Source organism: Stegostoma tigrinum, chromosome 12, assembly GCF_030684315.1.
Source record: "Stegostoma tigrinum isolate sSteTig4 chromosome 12, sSteTig4.hap1, whole genome shotgun sequence".
NCBI classification, from domain to species: domain Eukaryota; kingdom Metazoa; phylum Chordata; class Chondrichthyes; order Orectolobiformes; family Stegostomatidae; genus Stegostoma; species Stegostoma tigrinum.
The window spans coordinates 19,604,188-19,630,035 of NC_081365.1; the positions used below are offsets into that span (position 1 = coordinate 19,604,188).

The following is a 25,848-nucleotide window of genomic DNA, read 5'->3' on the forward strand; positions in this document are numbered from 1 at the left end:
GGAGTGGAAGAACACAGCAGGCCAAGCAGCATCTTAGGACCACAAAAGTTGACGTTTCGGGTCTAGACTCTAGGCCAGAAACATCAGCTTTTGTGCTCCTGAGATGCTGCTTGGCCTGCTGTGTTCATCCAGTTCCACACGTTGTTATCTTGGATTCTCCAGTTCCCATTATCTCTGATCACAATTTTATAAACACAGTTCATTAAGTTGTTAAGAATGAACTCCCTTAAATGTGAGGTACATATACAACATCTTCTCCTTTCCAAATACTGATGGCCTGTATATTATCAATTAAATATCAGTCCCTATAATGTCTAGGTAATTTGTTGATATACTCAGATTATGTAATGGTGACTTTGTCTGGAAGTACTATTGATTTTCACAGTCATGAATGATATGGTTTGTCATTTGTGTTGTCAAGTTTTTCTTTCATGGACTGCTGATGCTATTCCAGAATTATGCATACTTTGATGAACTACAGTTAAGATTTGCGCCAGATTAACCACTGATTGATCTCAGTCCTTGAGCTGTTCACATCTCCCTGGAATTTATTATTTGCCTTCGTTAGAGCTTCCAGCTAATTTTGAAGCTTCTGTTTTTACACTCTGGATTCTTCAAATTCAATCAAAATTTTAGCCTTTTGCTGGTCCAAAATATTTCACTTTCATAACCTCCATTAATAATTGTCCAAACACTTTTTTCCTTTAGTTTTTTTGTAAGTCTGGACAGCTACCATTTGTTGTTTCATTGGTTATTTGGTTTCCTCTTTGATCCTGCTTGAGTTTTATTTGCATTTGAACATCATTAGTATCATATATGCTAAAAAGACTGTCTCATGAGTGATTTTCTGCTCCTTGTTTTCAGTGCAGCCCACACGTGCCTGTTTCGTTTCAGCCTGTCATCTTCTCCAGTATTGCTTTGAACTTAAGCTGATGTTTCAGTTGCTGCTTCTGCTGAGCCTGATATGTGTGAGTCACTCAAGATCTTTCTGTAAACTGGCATTCTTTTCATTGGATTGGTGATATTTCATTCCACTTACTTTCTTTCTCATAGAATTTCTACAGTGCAGAAACAGGCCATTGAGTCCACACCAACTCGTGAAGAACATCCAATCCCCTGCATCGTGGGGCAATTTAGCATGGCCAATCCACCTAACCTGTGCACTTTTGGACTGTGGGAGGAAACCAGAGCACCTGGAGCAAACCCACGGGGACAATGGGAGAACGTGTACATTTCACACAGACAGTCGCCCGAGGCTGGAATTGAACCTGCATCCCTTTGCTGTGAGGTGACAGTGCTAACCACTGAGCCACCATGCTGCCCCAGCTTTTCCTTCACCGTTGTGAACTGAGCAGATATATCTTGTAAAGACTTCATCATCCCAGAGATTGCATACTGAAGAATGGATTGATCCCTTCAATCCATTGAGCATTTTCCTCCTGAACTTTCATTTTTGTATCTACAGCAGAAAGCAGAGATTTTAGCTCCGCTAATTCAGAAGAAAGTGAAATATAAATACGTCAGTGAGCGTCAATGATCCCTGAGATCTTCAGCGCCCAGGTGGATTGATTGTACTTTCACTCCAGCACCATTGATCCTGCAAATGGAATTGGCAAAATGTTGTGTGCCAAAAGTTTAACATTTGCACTGTGCATCATGCTTCCCGTGTCTGTGGGCACATGTATGTTAAAATTTGGTTTGGTAGAATATTTGTATTTGTCCCTGTGTGGAACGTGTATTCACTACATTTTGTACATTTTTAGTTTCTGACTTGATAATCACTTCAAGTATATATCTCAGTGAGATAACAGATGGTCTCTACAATAGTTTGAATGTACTCCTTGTGCGCTGTCTGCTGGGTCAATGCTTAGCTTTCTGTGGATGCTTTGCTCTAGTACTTTGCCTGCAGATGACTTTTCTGCCACATGCCTTGCAAAATTGTTTAAAATTTCCTTGGTGCATGCAGAAGACCACAACTTTCGCATGTCTTTTACTGCCTCCTTGTCTGAGGCTCCAAACACACCTTCCAGGTGAAGCTGTGATTTACTTGTACTTCTTTCAGTCTACTGGATTCACTTATCACAATACAGTCTCCGCTACATTTATCAGATCAAATGTAGATTGGGTGACCTCTTTTATGGACCACTGCTGGTCTGTCTCTAAGAATGACCCTAATATTCTAGTTGCTTGCCATTTCAATACACTATTTTGCTGTCATACTAACATTTCTGTCCTAAGCCTGCTGCAGTACACCAAAGCAATCTACAGGATCAGAACCTCATTTTCTGTTGAGGAACTTTGCAATGTTCAGGACTTAACATTGGGCTCAACAACTTCACACCAAGAACACTGCCCTCCCTTTTCATTACACCCCACATCTCACCCCACAGCTTTCCATCTAATTCAGCACAGCTAAACTAATTTTTATGATTAACACACCTACTATTAACATCAATCCTCCCCTACTAACATTGGCAGTATCTTCATCTTTGCTTTGGACACTCTCACTGCCCTTCACTTGCTCCTCCTTCTTGTTAACAGTATTAAAAAACATCATTTGCCATCAGTTTTGGAAGAAGAGCAATGGTTGGATTCAAAACATTAACTCCAGCATTTTCTATATTTACTCCTTCCACATGTCTTAGGCATTTTAGTGATTATGTCAATATTGTACTTGTAAACTTTATTGATCTTCGAGGATGTTACCCTTACAATTTGTCCTTCAGTAACTCTTCAGCACGATAAGTTTCCAGTTTGTTCCTTATAGAAATCTTCCTATAAGGCTTTCATGAGAGTTGGATATGATCACCGCTCAAATATTTTGTATACTAGCTCCCACCTGAAAAAAATTGCATGCTGAACTCCTTTCTCCGCAACTTCTCAATAGTTTCTAGTTTCAATAAAGTCTATTCTACTCTAAATTACATAAGCCCCTTTCAATGAATATGGAAATTGAATCTAAGTGTGAATTGATCTGCTAATATTGCCCATATCTTTTGAGAATTTTTTGCTTTTTGACTGTTAGTCCTAATGTGTTAGGCCCCAGTACATCTCCATGCTCAACTACTCAGCAAATCTTGATGGCTTGTTTTTCTGCATCAGATACACCTGAATCTAGAAACAATTGCTCTGAATCCTGAATAAATATTTTGAATTTTCAAAGAAGGTATATTTTGTTCCAAAGAGAAAATTTTGTGGAAGATATTCTGCCAATGTGCCTCTGACCTTCCTTTGCTTGCTATTGATCTGGCACACATCCTAAATAGTTGCCAATCTCAAATGAGTTTAACTGACCTTTTGATAGGGACTTGTCTACTTACCAGCAAAAGATTTTTTCTATCACTTTTCAACATTGCAACAGACAAATGTATTGAGGATCATCTCATGCACTTTAACAAAATTTTAGACTGTGAGCCAGGTGCTTCACCGAAGATTAAATTGCTTGCTGACTGTTCAATCATGATAAGTCACATCAGCATGATGAGTTTGGAGCAGCACTACTGTTCACCATGACATGATAATGACAATGGTCTAATAATCCATCCCTTGTCAGAAATTGGTTATCTGCATCAGTTGGTTTATTCAAATCAATAAAACGCATTATAAGCTATGAAGTGTACATTACATCAATGTCAATGATTTGTATGTAACTTGCAGATGTATAGCAGACTGACTGTCAGGAAGAGTTGCAATATAACAAATACACAGCACAGGGAGTCCTGAAAGGTCAACTTTCTTAAATACAAAGTGCAGATATTTCATTAACTATTGTCTTTTGACATTCAATGGAGTTACCATTGCTCAATCCTCCATCTGCAGGGTTACTGTTGAACAGAAACTGGATTGGTTCAGCGACATAAATAGTGTGGTTGCAAGAATAGGTCAGAGGATACAAAGTTACCCCCTATCTCCACAAAGCGTGTCCACCACTTACAAGGCATAAATAGGAGTATGACAAAATATTTCACTACTTTTTTGAATGGGAACAGCACCAAAACCTACATGAAACTCTCATTAACCAGGACAAAGCATCCCACTTGATTAGAATCCCATCCACCATGTTCAATATTCACTGATCCACTACTGATGCACAGTGGTAGTGACATGTACCATGTAGAAGATAAATTGTAGCAACTAACCAAGGCTTCTCGGACACTTTCAAGCACAAGATCTCTACTGTCCAAAAGCACATGGAAACAGAACCATTGAAAATAGGAACAGGTTAGGTCCGCCATTCAATATCATCATGAAGATCGTCCAGCTCAATTTCCTGTTTCTGTTTTTTCTCGCTAGTCTTTGCTCCCTTTAAGTATAAGGATGACATCTAACTTGTTCTTGAAAACATTCAACATTTTGGCCTCAAACATTTTTTGTGGCAGGGAAGTCCACAGGCTAACTACTTGCTGGGTGAAGAACTTTAACCTTGTCTCAGTTCTAAATGGCCTACCTCATATTCTTAAACTGTGACCCCCTGGGTTTGGACTTCCCAGTCATTGGGAACATCCTTCTTGCATGTATCATCTCTAGTGATGTTAGAACTTTATAGGTTTCTTTCTTTATACTCACTCACGTGGCCTGAGTGTCACAGGCTGTCCCAGAATTTATGGCCCATCCCTAGTTGCCCTAGATCGTGGCGTGCTGCCTTCTTGAACTGCTGCAATCCATGTGTTGTAGATAAAATTGTTAGGGCAAAATTTCCAAAATAACTCCTCACTTTTCTAAACTTTAGTGAATATAGTCCTAACTAATCCAGTCACTCTTCGTATGTGAGTCAGTCCTGCCAACCAAGGAATTAATCTGGTAAAACTTTGTTGCACTCCTTCCCCGGTCAGAACATCCTTCTTCAGATAGGAAAATCAAAGTTGCACACAATACTTCAAGTGTCATCTCAGGAAGGCCTGTACAATGGGAGCAAGTTATCTCTGTTCCTGTATTTGAATCTTCTAAGTATGAAGGCTATTTGCCTCCTTCACTGCCTGCTGCACCTGCCTGCTTACTTTCAAATATTGGAGTATGAAAACACCCAGGTCTCATTGCACTTCCCCTTTCCTAATCTATCACCATTCAGAAAACAATTCACTTTCCTGTTTTTGTTAACAATGTGGATAATCTCACGTCATCAACATTATATCTGCCATCCATTTGCCCACTCACTCATCTTGTCCACATCACAATGAAGCATCTTCACAATTCACCCTGCTAACCAGCTTTGTGTTGTCTGAAGATATTATGTTTAGCTCCTGCATCTATATTATTAATATATATTGTGAATAGTTGTGGTCCTGCAGTACTCCTCTAGTTATACCTGCCACTTGGACAATGATCTATTTATGCTTAATCTTTGTTTCTTGACTGCAAAGCAGTTCCCTGTCAATGGTAGTCCACTACCTCAATCCCATGTACTTTAAATTTACACGCCAATTTCTTTTCTGGTATTTTAGTGATAACCTTCAAAAAGCCTGACTAAACTACATTCCATGGCTGCCCGTTATCAACTTAATGAATTACTTCTTCAAAAAAATTCCAGTAGATTTGTCAAGCACGATTTCGCGTTTGGAAATTCATGCTGATTATATCCAACCCTAACACTGTTTTGCAAGTGGTCTGCTACAATATCTTTTATAATGGATTCAAGAAATTTCCCTATACTGATGTTGGATTCACTGGTCTGTAATTCCCTTTTTTCTCTCTATTTAAATAGTGAGGTTACATTAACTACACTTCAATCCATAGGCATGATTCCAGAATCTATAGATCTTCAAAGATATCCACCATAAATACATCCATTATTTCTAGGGTCATTTCCTTAAGTAATTTTGGATACAGATTATTGAAGTGTTTGGGATTTAACAGCCTTTAATCCCACTAATTTTCCCAAAGGCATTTCCCTGTTCATATTGATTACCTTCAGTTCTGCGCTCCTCAGACCCTGTGGTCACAATCATTTTATTTGTTTCCTCCTTTGTGAGTGCAGAACCAAAATACGTATTCAACTGGTCTGCCATCTTTGTGCTCCATTATAACTTTCCTTGTTTCTGGTTGTAAGGGACCTACATTTGACCAAAGCGGCAGATGCACAGTCATACCACCATCTGCAAGTTTCTTCGCAAGCCATACACCAAGCTGACCAGGGTACGTTACTCTTTCTTCACTGGAACCGGCTTAAAATCTCGCATCTTCCTTCCAAACAGCACTGCAGGTCTACCTGCGCCGCTTGGACTGCAGAGGTTCAACAACGCAGTTCCCCACCGCCTTCTCAAGGGCACCCAGGGACAAGCTGGTCTCAAGTGTGATTCTCAAACCTCGTGAATGATTTGTTAAAAGCATAATGTTTAGAAAAAAGCATTTTCCTATACATTTCCCCTTGCTATCTTTTAATTACATGTTTTATAGCCTTAAATGACTAATTCACGATCCTACATTTTCTGTAGCCAAGACTTCGTAATCCCGATGTTAGCTTCTTTGCTTTACATCACTGGCTCTCTTATTTTATTACCGACATTTGTTGTCCACTTACTAATATTCTGCATCTATTCGTTCTCATCAGTGGCCTCCATGTTTCATTTCTTCTGCTTTATCTTAATTTTGTTTGCGTTTGAATTGCTAATGCGTCTCTTGTAGATATCCACTCTCCTCGTCCCAAACAATTCTGCTACTTTAAATACTTCCTCACTCCTAATTTCCCGCTAGGTCACTGGGCCCCTCCAAGATTAAGGGGAGCCTAGTCCAGGAACTGGCGCCAGTGTCCTTCGAAAAGGAGAACTCTCTTTCGTCACTTGCCGTTGAGCCACGGTGTTGTTTCTTCAGCTGGCTGTTTGTCTGCCTATTTTCAATGGTTTAAGCAATCCTCCAGAACTTACTGTCCTGAGATTGCTGCCTTCTGGTCTAAAGCCTAAATACGCTTACTTTATTGAACTACTGTTTTTATCGTTCATTGTGTTACATGCGTGGCATCCGTTCAATACTGGAAACGGGCTGCGAGATTAAAACCAAGCGGAGGCTTGGGGACCGCTTTGCAGAACACCTCCGCTCGGTTCGCAATAAACAGCTGCACCTCCCAGTCACAAACCATTTCCACTCGCCCTCCCATTCTTTGGACGACATGTCCATCATGGGCCTCCTGCAGTGCCACAATGATGCCACCCGAAGGTTGCAGTAACAGCAACTCATATTCCGCTTGGGAACCCTGCAGCCCAATGGTATCAATGTGGATTTCACCAGCTTCAAAATCTCCCCTTCCCCCACTGCATCCCAAAACCAGCCCAGCTCGTCCCCTCCCCCCACTGCATCCCAAAACCAGCCCAGCTTGTCCCCGCCTCCCTAACCTGTTCTTCCTCTCACCCATCATCTCCTACCGACTAACTTCATCCCGCCTCCTTGACCTGCCCGTCGTCCCTGGACTGACCTATCCCCTCCCTACCTCCCCACCTATACTCTCCTCTCCACCTATCTTCTTTTCTCTCCATCTTCGGTCCGCCTCCCCCTCTCTCCCTATTTATTTCAGAACCCTCTCACCATTCCCCTTTTCTGATGAAGGGTCTAGACCCGAAACGTCAGCTTTTGTGCTCCTGAGACGCTGCTTGGCCTGCTGTGTTCATCCAGGTACACGCTTTGTTATGCGAGATGGTTGGTGGAGCATTACTTTGGAACGAAAACAGAAACTGCTGGAGAAACTCATCAGGCCTGGCAGCATCTGTGGAGAGAGAAACAGAGTTAACATTTCACGTCCAGTGACCCTTCTTCAGTTCCAGCACTGCACTCGAAATGTTAACTCTTTAACGTACCTCTAAAATTACCGTATTGCTAGAGAAAGCATAGAGTCCAGAGTTTGCGTAATTTAGTGTAGTTCTGTGAGCCATTTGATTGGATGCCCACTTATCAACAATCCTCTTATACACGTTAGATAACGAATTTCCTTGAAAATATGCTTCAGAATCACTGATGCAGGTTCTGGTGACCAATTTAATGCATAGTGCTGTCATTACAAAACGTCTTCAAAGTCATCAATCGGTGCAAATTGAACGCCACAACGAATTAGCAGTAAAACTGATTCCATTTGATGAGATAGTCGGAACTGCAGATGCTGGAGAATCTGAGATAACAAGATGTAGAGCTGGATGAACACAGCAGGCCAAGCAGCCGCAGAGGAGCAGGAAAGCTGACGTTTCGGGCCTAGACCCGTTCTGAAGAAGGGTCTCGGCCCGAAACGTCGGCTTTCCTGCTCCTCTGATGCTGCTTGGCCTGCTGTGTTCATCCAGCTCTACACCTTGTTATCTCAATGTGAGGAGATCAAGACTGGAGTTATGCTGCACTCTGCACGAATTCTGACTGACGTGCAATGATCCCAATGCAGTAGACAGTCAGTCTTTTCTGCACTGATATGTGTCAAAGTTTCCTTTGTTTCGATGCAGAAATATCAGTATAACTACAAAGTACCAATTCATGTAACGAGACAATAAGGTACAGGGACCACCTCCAGTTTCAGCTTGGACTTTCCGACAGTTGTAAACCAGTTTTGCTAGGCTGTCCTCTGATCTTTGCAGTAAATTATCTTCTTACTAATTACCAAACATTTACAGTACGACACAAATTTTAACCTTTCAGTAATAATGTCTTCTCTTCCCTGAGTAAAGACGTTGAGCGCTCTAAGAACTTTACAAATAAAGACACGTCCTTTGTGGATTGTTGGAGGGGAGAGTAGTGTCGCTACAAGGAAGTTGTAACTGCGCAGTTTGACATTTCACGTGTGTCGAGTTTCTGATCAGGAAGGCAGTAAAAACGAGATTAAAATCTGGCAACGCCTAATGAATGCAGATAGCATGTAGAGTTCAGCATTCTCCTGAAAATGCTCCTTATTAAGGAACAGATATGGCATTGCTTCCGAATTGTTTATCACTTCCTTACATTTTCGAACAGATTGATGGCTGCAAAAGCCAGTGAACCAGCAACAAGCCATGAACGCCCAGTCTTTCGGGTAGAATTCATTCTTGTTTTATTGCTGCGCATTGAGATTTCATTCGGAGGTGAAGATTGAAATTGTGCACATACACAGAGTCTCGGCCAAACGAAACAATCGTAGTTTACATAATTTTTCAAAAACACGAAGCCAAAGACCAGGAAATTACATTACTGGTTGAAGGTTTGTGACCAGCTTGGAGAAGATGCCGTTTATAGGTTGTGAAACTCACGGTCGCGTCCCAAATGAATAGTGAGAGACTTTATACCCAACATTATTAACACGCTACAGCGTTCACAAATTCAAGATCAAACAGTAACCCTCCACCCTCGCCCCATGCCTTTCTTTCTGGAACAGGAGTCCCTTTCCTAACAACCATCCATCAATTTCACATTCTAGTCGTAAATTGAAAAGCCCCAAACAATGCATCTGGCTGTAGGAACTGGAAGGGTGCCATTGGAATGAATTGTTTGAAACCATAGCTGAATGATTTATATCCAGGAATCCATACCAAAGAACCTATTAATCTCCATATTGCGTTGAACAGGTGTGGAATAGTGTTCAGGCCACATTCGGTTGTGAGATAGGCTCGAGATAGAGCTGCATATCCATTGCAAACATATTTATTTTAACTGAAAGAGTTCAGATTGTTTTTCAATATTGAAAGTTACACGCAAAACAGAAGTTGCTGGAAAAGCTGAGGAGGCATGGCAGCGTCTGTGAAGAAAAAAAATCAGAGTTAACATTTCGGGTCCGGTGACCCTTCCTCAAAATTCAGAACACCAGACCCGAAACGTCAACTCTGAGATAGAAGAACTGCAGATGCTGGAGAATCTGAGATAACAAGGCGTAGAGCTGGACGAACACAGCTTTCCTGCTTCTCTGAAGCTGCTTGGCCTGCTGTGTTCATCCAGCTCTACACCTTGTTATCTCACGATAACTGATTTTTTTCTTCACAGAAGCTGGCAGGCCTGCCGAGCCTTTACATCAACTTCTGCTTTTGTTCCTGATTTACAGCATCCGCAGTTTTTTTCGGTTTTTAAAGTGAGACGGTTGATTAAACACATTCAGGTAGAAAGAACAAGAATCCTGCCCAAACAGGTAACAATATGAAAACAATTTTCTGCCAGTTATCTTACAGAGTCTCTATTGCATGTAGTCTGGAACAAACACTTTGTCAAGGGGAGAAAAAAATGAAATAACATTTCCAAACGTGTCTAAAGAACATTTGAAAGAACAGATATGGAACTGAGGTTTACAATAGCATTGTCAAAGTGCCCACATGAATTCAAATAGGAGGGAAGAACTGAATAAATACACTGGAAATAAAAATGCCAAAGATGGTGGGCTAAGAATAAGCATTTAAACAGAAAATATTTAAAATACAAGATAAATGTGCCTACGTTTCATATTGTGTTCAAAAGGTTAAGATAATTTATGGAGACTAAGAAATAAAGTTAAAACTGCATGTGTCAAATCTGCAAATCATAACTCAAAACAAATCTGACTGTAGAGAATAGGCAGTGATAAGCAAAATGAGACTAAAAATCCAAGAAAGCATATAAAGAAGGACTAGTGAGTGATATAAGAAGAAGTAATGTGAAAAGAAAATCATTGATGTGATTAGAGATGATGAAGCAATAAAGGAGGATACTTCATAAATTTATTATTTTGATCAATTATAGTGCACAGGAACATAAAAAAGGAGCAGGAGTAGCTCGTTGAGCTTGCTGCACCAGTCAAACAGATGAAGGCTTATCATTTACATTCCACTAGTTTTCCCACCATTCACATATCCCTTGATGTCATTTGTAACCAGAAATCTATCAATTTCTGTCTTGAGCATGTCCTTTCACTGAACTGTCACATTATCAAGCTTTAGTGAGAATGAAGATGAAACTACAAAAAGAAAAAGATAGCACTGTTAGATAGGACCACTACAAGTAAAGAAGCAAGAAGAAAAATAATGGGACTCAGTGATGGGACATAAGGAAGTGGGAAGGGGTACTGTAGAGGCTGATGACATTCATTTCAGAATGCTGACGCTAGTCAAAGAAGAACTAATAGAATTTGCCCATTATTTTCTAAGATCCCTGTGGTAGAGAACTGTAAGTTTATAAGAATATTACCTTTCATAATGTGACAAAAGTATAAGCGTGGAAACCATTGCTGAGATTTTAAATAACAAGCAGGCCTGTAAAATCATAACAAAAAGCAAAGTTCCGTACTCACCAAAAAAAGCTTGGATTGATTCATAACAGCTAACTAAGTCCTTTCTGCTAAATTGGAAACATTTCTTGGAGGAATTAGCAGAAAATGTTGATAAAAGAAAAACAATTCAAGTGAATATGTGGATATTTAATTTTCAGAAAACATTTGGATTTGATACTGTAAAGATGGTTTGTTCTTACTGTTAATGGACATCATGTTAACTGAAAATGTCAGAATGGATAGAACCTTGATGAAAGAGCTTGATGAAATTAGAGTGATAGGAAATCAATGCTTTTTGAGACAGGAGCAATATAATTCAAAGTGTTCCTCAGGAGCAAGTTAGGATGAATTTTTTTCATGATATGTATCATTTATACTTGGATATAATACTAGCATTTGTTGTTGATTTTAAGAAGGAGCACAGTTAACTTTAAAAATGGCTACAAGTATCTTTGCAAAGACTTAGGTTAATGAAATAGGCTAAAATATATTAATTAGAATGGGATGGAGAGAACTGAATTGTGTGAAGGCGAATTGAAAATGCTTGTAGGGTATAGTCAATAAAGACATTGGGTATAAAGGCAAATTTGGTACTGGCCTCACAGTAATGTGATCTCGCCAATACACCAGGGAATTGCTGACAACATCTATGGATTATTTGGCACAGTAATAAGAAAGGGTGTAAATGCATTGGAAATAGTTCAAAAATGATTTACTAGACTAACATGTGAGCAAAGATGGACTGACTAGGCTTGTATCTGCTGGCGTTCAGAAGAATAACAGGTGGTGTTTGAAATATACAAGATCATAAGGGAGTTTCACAGGTCGATATGGAGATGATGGCTCCTCTTGTGAGAGAATCTAGAACTAGACATCACTATTTAAATATAAGGAGAGCCTCATTCAAGACAGAGATGAGATTTTTTTCATAAAGAGAGTTTTGAGACGTTAGAACTTTCTTCCTTAAAAGACAGAATCCTGGAATATTTTTAAGGCAGAAGTTGGTAGATTATTGGTAAGCAAGGAATAAAAGGCTATGGAGGTGGTGTGGATGGCAACGTGAAGTAATCAGATTAGCCATGTCCTTAGTGAATGGAGAAGCAGGTTCCAGGGCCTGAGTGCCCTATCCCTGGTCCTAATTTGTGTAATGATAGGTTCATAGCTCATTGCTTCTTTAGTAATACTGAGTCTGCTTTTGATATTTATCACATGGAATTGTATTTCAAGCAATGAAGAATACTCAGACGAGATTCACTAAAACATTGTCAGATCAGAAACTTTACATATGGGGTAAGTTTTTTTCAAAAAGTGTGTTTTGTTTGAAAGGAAGAAAGGAAACAATCAAGATGTTCATATATTGTAAGAGTTTAATGAGAATGGCAAATCACTTCCAACTGGTTCGTATCTAGAGGGTGTACTGGGCAAGAAAGGACATTTTAACAACACCTTCTGTACTCCTGATCTCTATCAGCTAAAGGGAAACAGATACATTAGAAAAGCCATCACCTGCAACTTTCCCTCCAAACCACTCACCATCCTAACTTGGAGTAGGGGTATCACATATCCTTTACTGTCACTGGGTCAAAATCGAGGAACTCCCTCCCCAGCAGCATTGCACGTTCCCTTACGCCGCAGGGACCACAGTAGTTCAAGAAAACAGTTCCACACTAATGTTCAGGGATGGGAACAAATGCCCATCTAATCAGCGACGCCCATAAAACTTGAAAATTTGCCTATGAAAATCATCACCGAAAGAGCAAAAGCATTTCCTTATGGGAAAGACTTGTTAGAAGTGGAATGCCCCCAAAACAACAATGGTCGAAGCAGAATCCATCATTGTTTTTAAAAATGGAAGTGAATCTAAGTTCAAAGTGCTCTGGGAATAGGTCAGGAGGAGAATGGAGCTGAGTGGATCGCTCTTCCCGTTAACCCACATCGCCTGTGCTGAACGGCTTCCTTCTGTATTTTAAAATTCTACACTCGACCCAGCAGAATCGGTGCTTTGCTGTAATGTAGTTTGAGTATCCTTGTCCTTGAGAAAATATTATTTGAACTCAAACTCATTGAAAACGAAACTCAACGATAAGAGCTAGAGGTTCCGCGGTACATATTTTGTAGGAGCTAGCCTGATATCCTTACCCTGCACCTCTCAAAAAGGATTGGCTTTGACACTATAAGGAAATCCAATTCCAAATGGGTCGTGCGAAAGACTGCATCCCATTAGCGAGGTTATAGGAAAACCTGAAGTTTGAGACACATCAAATATATATAACGTACTTTGGTAATTGTGAGCAGTTTATTTTCTTCAGTTTAAACGCGGTAGCGCCGCCGTGCATCTAAATCCCTTCTAGTTTAATTTAAATGATGCTTGCTGGAAAGACCGTGGTTGATATTTTGCCTCAATTTGTGTCACTGTAACAACTTCACCGTTTCTCTTCTGAAATTTGTCTCCAAAGTAGTGTAAAGATCATTCAACCTTTCTTTTCGGAATATTACAAAGACGCGTAGGATTTTGGGCATTCGGCCTCATTCAGCTTTTGAAAGTTGGAAAGGTCTTTAATCTCTTGTCAATAAACAAAAGAAGGTAGATTGTATCGGGGAACGGGTGAGGTTAATGTTTCGATTTGAACTTGGTTGCAGTTTGGAGCCCAGGGAGAGACAAATTATATCGGTAAACATATTAAATTCGATTTCAGTGTGGAGTTTGAGGGACACACTCAGACTTAATAAACATTGCCTGGAGAAAGCTTGCTGTAAATTAGCTTAAACCCCATTGAAAGTGCAATGGGGAGGAGGACAAGTTGAATGTCACCTGTGCTAAGACTAAATCTATCGTCGTTAGGTCTTTTGATCATGATTGATGGATTAACAAAGACCCGTCGAGATAGTCTTACTGAATCAAGGACGTGAATTATTATGAAAGGATATCTAGATAGAGAGAAAAAAATTCAGAAATAAAATCGAGGGTCATTGTATACTGAAGTTTCTATTAATTCTATCACTGCCCCTCTCGTCGAGTGCGGATGGCCCAAAAAATTTTGTCGGCTTCTGGTAAGCGGTCTGCTGTCATTGTCTTGACATGTTCAAATTGGTACCAAATCCCTTTGTCCTTCATGCAGTAATGAAGTCCAATCTTGCCGTATTCAGCATTCATTACACCTCCTGACAATATTGCAAGTAATAGGATGGGCCAGAACTAATCACAGTACAAATAAGCCGGACCGATATTTCAGACGTCTTCCAGATAACACTATGAATATGTAAAAGACCATCCCTGCTGCGTTGATGGGCTGTACAATAATAAATGGCCGTATGTAATAATCTATGTACGTACAATGTTTGATCCTCTCAGCTCGCCATTATTTTAGTGCAAACACAAAATATTGCACTAAGTTGTGACAGCCTAGAAAGGCGCTGCAGGCAAACCAAATGTTTAAACGCTATCTGCACTATCCCACACATAAATGATCTGTTGTGTTTTTCTGCCTCTTCCCTGGCTTCCTTTTTTCCCACTTTCCAAAGATTAAAAGGCAAGATTGAGTACCCCCTCCCCAGCCCTACATCGCTCTGTTTTCCAAGTTACTTTCAATAACCCTCTGTAGACCGTCTCCTGTGAGTTTCTCCCTGAAGGAGTGAGCTCTGACTGTTCACTCCTGCAGCAACAGCTAAACGTTCAAAGAAAGCGAGGGCTCTCGGAAGGTCTAACATTCCTAAACCTGTCACTTAACTTCATCGACTATGACAATTTAATTCCAGGAAACACAGAAAGTAAAAGATTCGACATTTCCTTATATTTTCTTTGAAAACACCATAACGATCACACACCTGCCCCCACCCCCCCCCCCAAACGTGCTGTGGAAAGTGTCCACGGAAATAAGAAACACGAGTTGTTTTTAAAGATCAGGAAATCTGCCACTTGACCTTTAGTTTGTTCCCATGTACTTTTTTTTCTCTCTCTGGCATTTAAACGCCATGATAAAGGGTCACCTGTATTTGAGATGATGTATTAGGGCATGTGGATAAAGCGACTGCTGAAGAGGGAACAGTTACTGTCGTCACCTCTGCTTCCCTAAGTTCTCTTCTCGAAAGCAAATCTTTTTTTCAGCGAGTTATGTAATGTGCTGCCGTCTAGTGTTGGTCAGTCATTGACACAGTTCGATCCAACGGCTGAATGGAGCGGGGTGGAGGGGGTTACTGAGGTGAAGCTGATGTCACGTGACCAGCGACCGTTTCCCCCTCCCCGTTTCCCGACAGTGAGTAGAAAGATGCTCCCGAACCTGTGTGTGTCTGTGGGGGCCTGGGGTGTGATTTGGGTGGGTGATGGGGTTGCTGCTGATTACCTGATCCCCAAACGTTGCATGGCTCAAGTTGATGTGAAAGCCGGGAATTTCCACAGATTTGTGCTCCCACAGTACCTGCCTAATTTAAAAGCATTCCAACACTGTCAGTGTACAATCCCGGTCTCTCTCTCTCTCTGTGAGAGGACAATTGGTAATGCAATCGCCCACTTTTCAAACTGCTGCAAACATATAACGCTTCTGGTGCAAACGGGGACGTTGGAATTCAGAAGTAGAGCAAGTACACCACTTTGAATAAACCATCGTCCTAAAATAGCAGCAAAGATAAGTGGATGCTGTACTGAAATAACAGAAAGCGCTGTCTCTAGCAAGAGAAAAAGGGGTTAATGTTCCGATGTCTGTCTGTGTAACATTAGCTCTGACACGTTAGTTCAGTTTCTCTCTCCAGAGGCGCTGTTTGACTTGCTGAATTTTCCTATCAGCTTCCGCCTGTATTTCTGGCATCGTCTGCTCCTCTTCAATTCACATCTTTTTCTTCATGGCGAGGTAGCATTTATTGCTCATCGCTAATTGTATTTAAGGGTCAACCACACTGCTGTGGGCCCGGAGTCACATATAGGGCAGACCAGGAAAGGATAGCAGTTCCCTTCTCTAAGGGATGGGGATTTTTCATGATTATGATTAGACTCTTAACCCCAGTATTTTTTAAAAACTGATTTCAAACTCCACCATCTGCCGTGGCGGGATTCTGGGTCGCCGTGTCCAGCAAAAACACCATTAGGCCATCACCTCACCACTTTTTCTCATCTTGTGACATATAAATATTGTAGTTATTGTTGTAACTCTCTTCTCACAGGCACCCAGCACCTTGATCTCACTGTTTCTTGCGCCAATGTATCCCTGCTGCTCATGTGATTATCGTTACTTTCTTCTGCTTTTGTTAACTCATACCCACATTCATTATTTTGTTTCGTCAAGGCATGCTAAACCGGATTCTACCATCAAATTGTAAGCTCACTCACAATGCAATGACAGGGGCCTGCGCCTTGCTATTCAACTGTTGAAGAACAGTAAAGCCACGCGGTTAATAACAGCACAAATCCGGAATATTCTAAACATGTCTCACAATGTTACAAGCACCACACGGCTCTGCACACCCCTTTCACAGCCACTGAGACATCAGTTGTAAACACGCTGACCGTCACTCCGATTCATGACGGCAGAATTTAAGTCAAAAAAAAGTAACTTCAAGATTGACCATCTTTCAAATGCCAAATAACCCGCATTTCCAGTATTCCCTTCCATTTCAGATTTCTGTTTTTGCCCATCGTTTTTGCAGTTCTGTATATTTAACCCTTTCGGTATCATACTGTTGCAATGTAAAGTTTATAAAATATCAGTCACGATTGAGATAACTCTCACAAAAGCGACATTTCACTTCTGAATATTGCCTCGGTGTCTGCCTTATATAAACATCTTACTGTTATAATTACACGTTGATCGGCAAGGTGCGATGTGATTCAAGCCGTTCATTGGGACAAATTCTTAAATGAGATGTATTATTTAATATTCAGTAAGCTTTTCTTTTCTAATAAAGCCTCGAGAAATGGGATTCGATTATTTGACGCTGCTGGTATAATGTAATTGTCACTTCAATTCACATCCAAAATACAATTTGCCTTATATCACTATTCAAAATTCATGAAAGCAACTACCAACGTTCTTCGTAATAAATATTTTCCGTAGGCATATCGCTTTGTACTCCCTCATTACAAAATCCGTGCTGCTTAACCAGAAGATCGAAAGTATCTTTCGACCAATGCCTTTTCATCATTAACTAAATTCTGTCTTTCTACAGATTTCCTGACGCCTGGAATCAGAAACGACCAAAACAAAAAAGAAACAAAATTCAAAAGTGGTTTTTCTATTGTTGGAGCATTCGAGATACCCTTATTGTGAAAAGTTTTCTGAAAGCTTTTGTATTCAAGGTTTACATTGATTGATGTCTTAATGATTACGGCGAGAGTGAAGTCGCGCGTAGATTCTCATACACTCATTCGTATCAAAATAAACACAACAACCTCCTTCAGGCATTTCACATAATGAGTTAGCAACACATTTTAATGTAGTTAAGCAAATTTATCCCTCAATTAAATTCTGTACAGGATTCATTGTTGATAGGCCCGCGTCGGCGCAGAAAAGTGTAATCCCAGATTTAACGATAGTGCCCGTGTGCATTCGAAAGAAGATTTACAATAATAATTTATTGTACGTGATTTTATGTCATGCAAGCTCATGCTGCACTTTCGATGGTAACGTTCCCACAAGAAACTCATAGACGCCAGTTTGCATCATCAAAACAAATAGCGGCTAAAAGAGACTTTATTTTAAATGGTCTAAGTTCTGGGTTAAGTCTAGCCGCTCCAACAGAGGTTTCAGCTCATTATTCTCAATCAATATTATTTTCGACGATTTTAAGGTACACAACACAAAAAAATATGGAGCATGGTAAATTTATATCTGTTTGTTTGTGTGCGTGCTTGTGTGTTCAAAACACAAGCGTTGGATGCAAACCCTCACATTAGGGCTGGGGATGGGAGTGCGAAGGATGGGGAAGAGGTGATGTAGTGCCGATATTACTGAATCTCTGTCGGATGTCTGCGGACAAAAATTCTAATCCCGCCATGGCAGATGGAATTTAATTCGATTTTGAGGTGGATTACATTAACAAACTTAATTTAGAAAGTAATTTTTAAATAGTCCAACGGGAATCAATGTAATCACGACCTGGTTTACTAATGTCCTTTAAAGGAGGAAGTCTATCGTTCTTACCTCGTCTGACCTACATATGACTCTGAACACACAACAATGCGGTTGACTGTTTACTGCCCACTGGGCAACTAAGGATGAGCAATAAATATTGGCTTAGACAGCTGCGCACAACCCATAAACGAATAAAAAATCTTTTGACAAGTGTGCCTGTATTTTAATGCATTTATAAATATTTGTGCCTCTGCCTTCACACCTGTAATTGTATGTGGACAGCATTTACCTGCATTATAAAAGCATCCTTATATAAAAAGCAAACCGTTGCATTTACAATTTTCATGACACCACGGTATCCTCAAAAGTGAAATAAAAATCATTAGTTAATATTAAAATCCAACCAATATTGTGATGTTGTAACTGCACAACAGGTTCTTATTGACAGCAATTACGCCAAGAGCGGATCAACTATTTTTACTGATGTTAACTCAGGGATAGATATTGACTATAACAGCGGGAATAATGTCATAGATGTCTCAGTGCCTACAGGTGACACTTAGTTCAATGCATCCTCTCTATAGCTGGCGTTCTGTGTATATACGCAGACACTCAATAGACAACACTTGTAGTAATTCCTGCACATTAAGGCAGCCCCAATCTAGATTGTATTAACGGTGTATTTGCATTGCTGTTTCGCGCTGATGCCAAGTATTTCCACTGGACACGTCTGCTAATCTTGAATGCAAATCTAATGCAGTGTTAAAGCGGATTTACCAAGCCCGCGGGCACAATCTGCCTGACCTAAACTTAAAGTAGTTAATATTTACATTTTAATAGTTGGGTGGAACTCTGGGCAGGATAAATGTGATTCCCGTCATACAGAGGGAAAGAAATGTAAACACTGCATTAAACGAACGGCTTTAAACTGGTCCGATGTCTGGGAGTGTTTGCAGGACAGATCTATCCTAGAAATTTTGCTTTTGTGAAGCCGAATGTCTGTATGGACACATCACACAGGGGCTGCAGTTATACTACACTTTCGTGGCAAATTCAAAGAGAAAGAAGGATCCAATTGGGCCAGCTTTTCAATCTCGTCAGTTCAAGATCAGCGGAAAAGCAAAAGGCGGCTTGAATCCCAGTAAGGCCCCTGCTTCCCCATCACATGAAAGGCACCTGAAACTCCTTTGTAGGGGTTGGGATTGGTTGTATTACTGCCCTTTGTGTCCTTCCCGAAAAATGGAATTAAACAACAAAATCACATATTTAGTCTAATCTGGGATGTGACCACATCAGCCAACCCCTTCCCTCACCCGGCCTTAGAATTGTTGTGATTCTTCTTCCCTTTCACCAATGGTTACATGACCAGTCCCATGCAAAGGAGGTTTGAGATCTTCCACCTGATCAGAGCGAAAGCATGAGCAGGTGATAATTTCACTTCGCCACTGGAGTTCGGAGAAACTCGAAACAGACCCGAAACATTAACTCTGTTTTTCCTTCACAGATGCTACCAGGCCTGCTGAGCTTTTCCAGCAACTTTGTTTTTGTTTCTGATTTCCAGCATCCGCAATTCTTTCGGTTTTTATTTGATAATTTCGCTTCCTGTGTCAGTCTATGTTGTGACCCATTAATGAAACAATTCATGCTGGACTATGAAGGAACTTGGCATTCTGAAAGCAGCTCCGCGTCCGCAGTGCTTTTTGTTTCTTATTTTGCGAAGATAATGTGTTTTTTGGACGCATCCGATGTCCCTTACTGTAACACTTCAATGTCCCTTATTTCCCGGGGTCGGGTATAAGCTGCTTTCCGGATGCCAAGTTCCTTCATAGTCCAGCATTAATTGTATTATTTATGCGTTACAACGTAGACTGACATAGGAAGAGAAATTATCAAATAAAAACCGAAAGAACTGCGGATGCTAGAAATCAGACACTAAAACGGAAATTGCTGGAAAATCTCAGCGGGCCTGGTAGCATCTGAGGAGAGAAATCAGACTTAGTGATTAGGGTCCATGACCTTTTCTCATAACTGGACCCGAAATGTTAACCCTGATTTCTCTCCAAAGATGCTGCCAGACTTGCTGAGCTTTTCCAGTGGTTTCTGATCCATTACATTGACTTGATATCAGCTCCCTGGCACCATCACTGCAGTAGCAATCAAGTTGTGTTTTCCAGGAGAGTGCAAGGTATACGCTACCATAGGCGAAGAACCCAAAAGCAGCCTGGAATGAAAGTTGTATCAGAGATAATGGGAACTGCAGATGCTGGAGATTCCAAGATAATAAAATGTGAGGCTGGATGAACACAGCAGGCCAAGCAGCATCTCAGGAGCACAAAAGCTGATGAAGGGTCTAGGCCCGAAACGTCAGCTTTTGTGCTCCTGAGATGCTGCTTGGCCTGCTGTGTTCATCCAGCCTCACATTTTATTATCTTGGAATGAAAGTTGAGTGTGTTTCTAGAGCCCTTGGCCTGTAAACTTAGAAATTTCATCGGAGTAACGTCAGATGCCCGCCACTAGAACAGTTATTGTTTTGATGCCATCTGCACTTTCAGGTTAAAACGAACGAAATGAACATTTCAAGACGTCAAGGCATTTTAAATGAATCTGATTTCATTCGACACTGCAATGCAAGTTTCCTTTCGAAATTGACCTGGTCAGATCTGTTATAAATTCCAGTTACCAACTGAACAGAAAAAAAATGCGTAAGGAGTTGATTGGAACAGATGCATCACCACGCCGCCAAGAAATCTCGCAGAGGCCACTTTCTGTGCCGTTATAGTTCCTTTGGAAGGATTGTTTCATTTGACAGTGATCATTTCAGATTCCTCCCTGAATCATAGTGCAGTGTGCTGTCCACTTTTAAATGAATGGACCCGATTAAAATAGTGCTCAGTTGTCTTATATCGAACGCAACTTACATATGGCCGATTATAAAATCTTGCGTAACTATAAAAAAAAGTTGATATAGCTGCTGCATTCGTTAATAGAATTATTACCGAGGCGCCTTTCCGTAACAAAAAGAATGGGTCCGAATGCAAAATGCAGCGGCACATTCGTCTCAAATAAACTGAAAATAAATTGATAATTATCTCATCTTATAGATATAACATCTCGCCCGTCCTCTCTGGATTACAAAGCAGTTTAAATATCGACATTAAACCGATTTAACTGCTGCTCTCTTAAAAAACTGAGCGCTTTGCAGCTGTTTAACGAAGGTGCGTGAAGAATTGACTCGGCGAATGAACCAGGCTGCTGGCAATGGGGTCTTAGAAAAGCTTTAACAAAGGACTGCATCCAAAGCAGACCGCTGCTCCGGCCGTACAGTTTTGCGGCTCAGAAAGCTGTTGGCTTAATAATTTGATAATCTCCCCTTGGATCCAGCCACAAGCTAAGCAGAAAAATCTTCGATATTTAATCGAATAGGAAAGAATACGAAGAGTCCTGCAAAGGACTGAAACATGGTTTCTCTCTGACATAAACAAATGATCTGAGATGAAGATGAGCTATCTTTGACCGGTGTCATACCTTTGGAAAGATACATTTAATGCGTCTTGTTTTCGCATTGCACTTTGCAGCCCTGCCATTTCTTTTTCCAGGCTGCTTCTTCATAATAAATGAATGACATCGTTCTCCACATTTTAAGAGGAACGGCTGTGAGACCAAAAGGGTACATCAGGGGGGACGTTATAGATTGATAAAACCTATATAAAGAGGCATTGTTCGGTAGGAATGATGTACACAGCGTCGAATCTAAACAAAAGGGCCGTGCTTTCTAAAAATCATTAATGCTTCCATCATGGAAGCGTACATTTAATAGTATTAATTATAGGGTTATTTTAAGGACTAAACCGCAGTTATAGATTAATAGGTAGTTTAGACATGGACTTCTAAACACTCTGCATAGTCTTTGCAAGATAAGCTCAGAATACCCGTTCTTTCTGACACTGTGCTGGTGTGCTGGAGGTCCCTCAATCTCTATTGTATCTCTGAAATGACGGCTGTGGTTTTACCTTTACTTGGTCCACTGAATCCTGTCACATTCGAGCCCCTATTTCACACTGAGCAAGATCGGCCACATATATCAACGAGCGGGGCTTGTCAGTTTATTTAGTTATTCATCGAACATTAACCAGGATTTAATGAAAATTTTAGGGCGCAGGATTTTATTGCGATGTCAATGTACACAATGACTCGGTAACAAATCACCACCTGATCCTATTTGAGATTAGCCGTATCCGACCTCTGCTTCCTATATATTGCAAAATGTTGAGCTGTTGTATCATAACACGGCGATTCTAGCTGTAGAATTCTAAGAACGTGGGAGCCGTACAGAGACAGTCCTGTTACTTACACCTTCTACTTAAATCACGGTGTAATTCCGGCTTTTACTCGGCAAAATATTGATTCTATTTTACGAAAGAGTGCTTTCTGATATTTGGAAGTTTCAATTTATATATTACCCGAGAGTGAATTATATTTCTTCGGGAAAATACCGGTGACATATTTAATTTTGCTTAATTCGGAATTCTGAAAGGTGTTCACAATCTCGCTGAACTTGGTACATTCTCCTGCGGTAAAGAACGATATTTCTTTTTTAAGTTGGTGCACACTTTCCATCGAAGGAAGTGCACCTGTGTGGCGTGGTGCTCAGAGACTGCGGTGCCTCGTTCTGTAGGCCGAGAGCAAAGCATCAGTTCTGGGGCGGAGTGGAGATTGGCGCTTCACTTTCTGACCTCAGTAAAGGCTTTCAGAAGGAACCTGCTTCTGAATCACGTGCATTCTTTTATACACCCATCTGAGCGGACTGCCCTGAGGGAACAAAGCATTCACCTCCACGGCGCGTTTGCATTACACAAGCAAGCGCTTGATTTATATTTGCTTTAATAAGTAGGCCGGTATTTCTATTTAAGCGCTGTAGATGATTTCTGGAAGAAATCGAGTTATTTATTTGGGGAGAAAATTCTCCTCTTACAAACCTAAGCGGAGGGAAATGTGTATGAGCACACACGTACACAAACACACAGTGACATACTTCACCAATTACCAAGAATTCTCCACTCTTCAATCTGCGGCCCCTAAACCAACCGAAAACCCGAATGAGCCCGAGACTGTAAGCCGAGACCTTCATGGGTACGGAGACATCCATTTTTCTCTGTTTCAGGCCCGTTCACACACGACAATCACTCGGATCTGTGTATAGCCTAGAAATTATTGCAAGCTCTGAGCATTTGCACACAGGCACACACACACACACACACACACACACACACACACACACACACACACAAAGTAAAGGCGACAGCGAGAAATTAGTTTAGATTTGGTTAGATAAGCACAATCATTAGTAACACACGAGAGTAACCAGAGCGCAAAGTGGTGAGAACAGTGTAGCGTATATTGAAAGGCTGTTTCGCTGTGAAATTACACAGGATATTATTTAGTGCCGTCAGCACTCAACATTAACTTGGAAAGTATTGGATGGGTTACACAATCAGAATAAACTCAGCCAGAACTGCACAATGCGCAGAAAAATGACAACTTTAAGTAGGAAACGATTCATAATCTATAACACTCGCTATAATAAAACTGCAATCTCTAGTATATAATTAGAAGTGAGGTCAATGCTTTCGTATTCACATTTTAAAAATATTAATTCCTGGATTTTCCCTGCCAACTTTTATATGTCTTGCAACACAGCTGTGGTATGAATGTGAACATGTCAACTTTCGATGAAAACTGAACTTTTACAACAGTTAACCTAAAACAAAATAAGTTTTTTAACAGAAAAGTCCTGGTTTTAACTGGAAAAGTCACTTTAAAGAACAATAGAACACCAAGCAAGGTGAACACTGACCAACCAGATTCTCAATTAAACTGCTTGCTTCAGTGTTCCCTCAGCCATTGCTTACCTTCGGGAAAGACAGCTCTCATCTTGAGGTAGCTGGTGGTCAATCTGATGATTGAAGCTTTGTCCAGTTGGGAGGTGATGGCCGATGGTAGAGGCAGCAACTTAGCCAGTTCGTAAAATTCCCCATTTTCCTTTTCTCTTCTCGTCTTCGCGGCATTTTTGGACTTTTCCTTCATTTCGCCTATTGGGCTCGACTGTTACTGACATAATAAATACACTTGCCCTGTAGCCCCGAAAACATCCGTTAGAGTCTCTATTATCGTTTCTTTCTCTCTCTGAGAACGTTTGTCTCTCTCTACGCGTTGGTCAGAAAAAAAAGTTTGAAAGCCTTTCGGTATTTGATGGTCTTCTAGATCTGCACACTTCTTCCTTCTATTGGAGCTGGAGTTTGTAGTCATGAGACTCCGTTTCCGGGCTAGATCCCAGTGAAGTTCTTGCGTTAACTTCCCACTCAGGGTTGGGTGAGTGCTGAGTCTCCCCTTCTTCCCGCCGTGGCTTATTTTCTCGGTGATTTCGATCCCCCTCCCCACCCCTCCAGTCCAATGCTCTCTGATTCAACCTGCCCTCAGCTCTGAGCGAATGCCTCGGGCGCAGAACGAGCCGGCGAGTGCCGCTGCCTTTCTGCTGATTCCGGGCAGTGGGAGCAGAGTGTGAGTCGCCGGAGCCGTGGGGCCAGCCGCGACCATCCGACGCTTGACATGGGAGCACGGTAGGGAAGGCGGCAGCGCTCAGAGGGGAGCTCTGGGTCCGCTGAGCGAACTGGTCGAGATGAGATGCTAGACTGCGCTGCGCTTGTCTCCAGTCACCTTCCCAGTGGGCAGCTTCCTGCTGCGTAACAAGCGGAGGATGTTGCTGCTTGATTTGGGGGTGGGTGCTATCTGTGCTCTGCTCAGTTCTCTAGCTGAATGAGTCACTTGTCATCCGCGCTGACCCCGTCCTGTTGCTGAACGTATGGGAGCTGGAGAGGAATCTCGCTCAGAGCCGGTTCCATTGCTGACGGTTTATATCCAGTCACGACAGGCAATTTCAGTTACCAGCCTGGGAAATTCTTGTTGAGTTCCTATGACCTTATTTTCACTTGGGATTCTCAGGCAGTTCTCCCTGTTAACTCTCAGATCTCCCAGTTCCTGATTACAGGGGGACAATCCTGTCCTCACTTTTCGTGTGATGTAATCTCTCATAAGAAACGCGTTGCTAATGTTGTCGCCAGTTTTTCAGAAGTTTTTGATTGAGTGTTTGCGTGAGAGGGATTAGAAATCATACCCCGGTCTCTCATGGTTCATTAGATGCTCCCTAATTCACCATACTTCTTAGAAACAGCCAGCGACTCCAAGAGTAACTGTAGAGAGAGAAATCTGTAGAGAGAGAGAGTGAGCATTTCAGACCAAGCTCTGAAAATCTGCTCGGGTCTACTGGGTACTTTCAGATCTCTTTTATATTCACTGCTGGGATGTGGGAGTCACTGGTTAGACCAGCCGCCCATCCCTAATTGCCCAGAGGGCAGTTAAGAGTCAACCAGATTGATGTGGGTCTGAAGTCACACGTAGACCAGACCGGGTGAGGATGGCAGATTTCCCTCCGTAAGGGACATTACAGAAACTGATGGGTTTTCCCCGATCATTGGCATTAATTTCATGGCCATCATTATTATTGAATTCAAATTCTACAAAGTGTCATTGTGGGATTTGGAGTCAAGCTCCCAGAACATAAAC

The 25,848-nt window shown here is 41.2% G+C and overlaps 1 protein-coding gene across 1 annotated transcript in view; it reads right to left on the reverse strand.

The window, feature by feature from the left end:
• The window catches only part of sim2 (SIM bHLH transcription factor 2), a 101,636-nt gene extending 76,734 nt beyond the window's left edge, over positions 1 to 24,902 (reverse strand). The window contains exon 1 of the mRNA XM_048540539.2: positions 24,138 to 24,902. Coding sequence (XP_048396496.1) covers positions 24,138 to 24,312 — 175 coding nt within the window. The 5' untranslated portion in view covers positions 24,313 to 24,902. The remainder of the gene's footprint in view (positions 1 to 24,137) is intronic.
• Between the last annotated feature and the right edge of the window lie 946 nt (positions 24,903 to 25,848).